The 2,219-nt window shown below is 45.9% G+C and overlaps 1 protein-coding gene across 1 annotated transcript; it reads left to right on the top strand.

The window, feature by feature from the left end:
• The first annotated feature begins 298 nt into the window (after positions 1–298).
• On the top strand, positions 299–2,000 carry nog3 (noggin 3). Its single transcript, XM_063218010.1, has 2 exons — positions 299–555; positions 1,523–2,000. Exons 1-2 carry the CDS (start codon positions 299–301, stop codon positions 1,998–2,000), a joined length of 735 nt encoding a protein of 244 aa, XP_063074080.1.
• The last annotated feature ends 219 nt before the right edge of the window (positions 2,001–2,219 follow it).

Genomic DNA, 2,219 nt, shown 5'->3' with positions numbered 1-2,219 from the left:
CAGCTCGCGCCAACCTGGGCTGTGATGGAGCCATTACACCGGGCAGAACTTTGAAGATTTTCATCCTAAAACCAAAACCTACCCAGGACATTTGGATAACGACAAGGAACCGGCTTTTTTATTCATCCAACCTTTATTTAACATTTTCGTTAATGGAGGGTAGTCCTCATTTTCATTGCAGCTCAAAAGAAAAGTAGGCCTAGGCTATAACCAGTAGACGCATTACTAATAACAACTCTGAGAGGATTACTCTTTAAAAAAAAAACAATTTCAAGGACTTTCGCGCGCAGTAACGGGCATGGATAACGCGCTGTGCCTCGTGGCAATGTGTCTGCTGTTCATGACGTTGGGCACGCGGATGGAGGAGGGCTCGTGCCAGCACTACTACCTGCTTAGGCCCATCCCGAGTGACACGCTACCGCTGGTGGGCCTGCCCGAGGACCCGAACCCCGTGCTGGACCCCCGCGAAAAGGATCTAAACGAAACGGAGCTACGTGGACTCTTGGGGAGCCACTTTGATGCGCATTTTATGTCCGTAACCTCCCCGCCACTACCGTCATCATCATCACAGGACGACCGGTACGTAGTCAGTTTATTCTAGATAGATAGATAGATCAGTAACCTCAACACTGCCGTCATCACCATCACTGGACGGCAGGTACGCACACGTATCTGATATCAGTGATAGGCTTCGTAAAAGTCATGATATTATCTGGTCGTTTTTTCAGTTTTTTTTACTACTGCAATGGCAACAGCATAGTTTATCCCTTGTAAAGTGTTTTTGTTTTGTGTTTGGGTCATTTTGACCCGGGCATATAGGAAAAAAATAAAATAAAAGGAAAACAATATATAGCTCATATTCACCCTCACGTTCCCTTCATCCTGCTTGTGAATTTCTGTGTAGACCTGTATGTTTTGAGAGTGAAAGATACAGAGAGAGAAAGTGAAGTGAAGAAAGTGACTAAACTAAACGGATAGGCCTACTATTTTTCTCAAGCAAAAAAAAAAAATGAAAATGGGTCAAAATGACCCAAACACCTTACAAGGGTTACATTGAAATCACAAGTTGCCTGCCTCAGAATTCCAAGTTAATTTAAATCTTTATTTTAGGATACGTTGTGTAGAGTTGTGTGTGTGTGTTGTTTGAACACACAGTTACAATTCAAAGCTTCACAAAATGTACAAAAAATGTACAAACATAATTGTACAAAATGTACAATATGGATTTAAATTAACTTGGAATTCTGAAGGCAGCTGGTATTTTTTTTACAGTGTACAGCTGCACAGATGCATTATATTGTGCAGGTATATATTGCAGATATTGAACCATAGAAGTCGAACATTAGACTAGATCCAGACTATAGAACTATAGATGTAGAACATTAGACTAGAACCAGACTATAGAACCATAAAAGTGGAACATTAGACTAGAACCAGACTATAGAACCATAGAGCAGAGAAGGTGTAGGCTAAGTATGAGAAGGGTCCCTTCCATTTACCTCTACTCTGCTATTCTCCACAGTGTAGCGGTAGGCAGCGAGGAAGGCAACGGCAACGACGCTATGGAGCTACGGAGGCCCAGTGGGGCCATGCCAAAGGAGATCAAAGCCATGGACTTCGAGCTCTACCAGCAGCAGCCGTTTGGCGGGAAGAAGCAGCAGCAGAAACAGCCCAGCAAGAAGCTGCGTCGGCGGATGCAGCTGTGGCTGTGGACCTACGGGTTCTGCCCGGTACTGTACGCCTGGAACGACCTGGGCGCGCGGTTCTGGCCGCGCCACGTGAAGATCGGCACATGCTACAACAAGAGGTCCTGCTCCGTACCGGAGGGGATGATGTGCAAGCCCGCCAAGTCGGCCCATGTGACCATCCTCCGATGGAGATGCCAGCAGCAGCAGCAGACACGGCGAGGTGGTGGAGGGGGAGGGCTGAAGTGTGCATGGATCCCCGTGCAGTACCCCATCATCACAGAGTGCAAGTGCTCATGCCCCAACGGAGGATGATCACTAATGAATTAAGCAGAAAGGCACTCAGAGAGTGCAGACCTCCGCCAAGGAAGCTGTTTGATAGAAAATTTGACTGTTACACCCAATTTTCATTTCGAGTTTGTAACTGGAAAGTCAAAATTCGCCCTGTCCTGCAACTCAATTTGCGGTCACTAGGCGGCGTGAGAATTTCTATGCTAGCAATGGTGAAGGATCTTTAAAAAAAAAAATCCGGTT

This window comes from Engraulis encrasicolus, chromosome 2 (assembly GCF_034702125.1).
Source record: "Engraulis encrasicolus isolate BLACKSEA-1 chromosome 2, IST_EnEncr_1.0, whole genome shotgun sequence".
Lineage (NCBI taxonomy): Eukaryota > Metazoa > Chordata > Actinopteri > Clupeiformes > Engraulidae > Engraulis > Engraulis encrasicolus.
The sequence above is the reverse complement of the archived record's forward strand: the minus strand, read 5'-3'. Positions and strand labels throughout refer to the sequence as shown.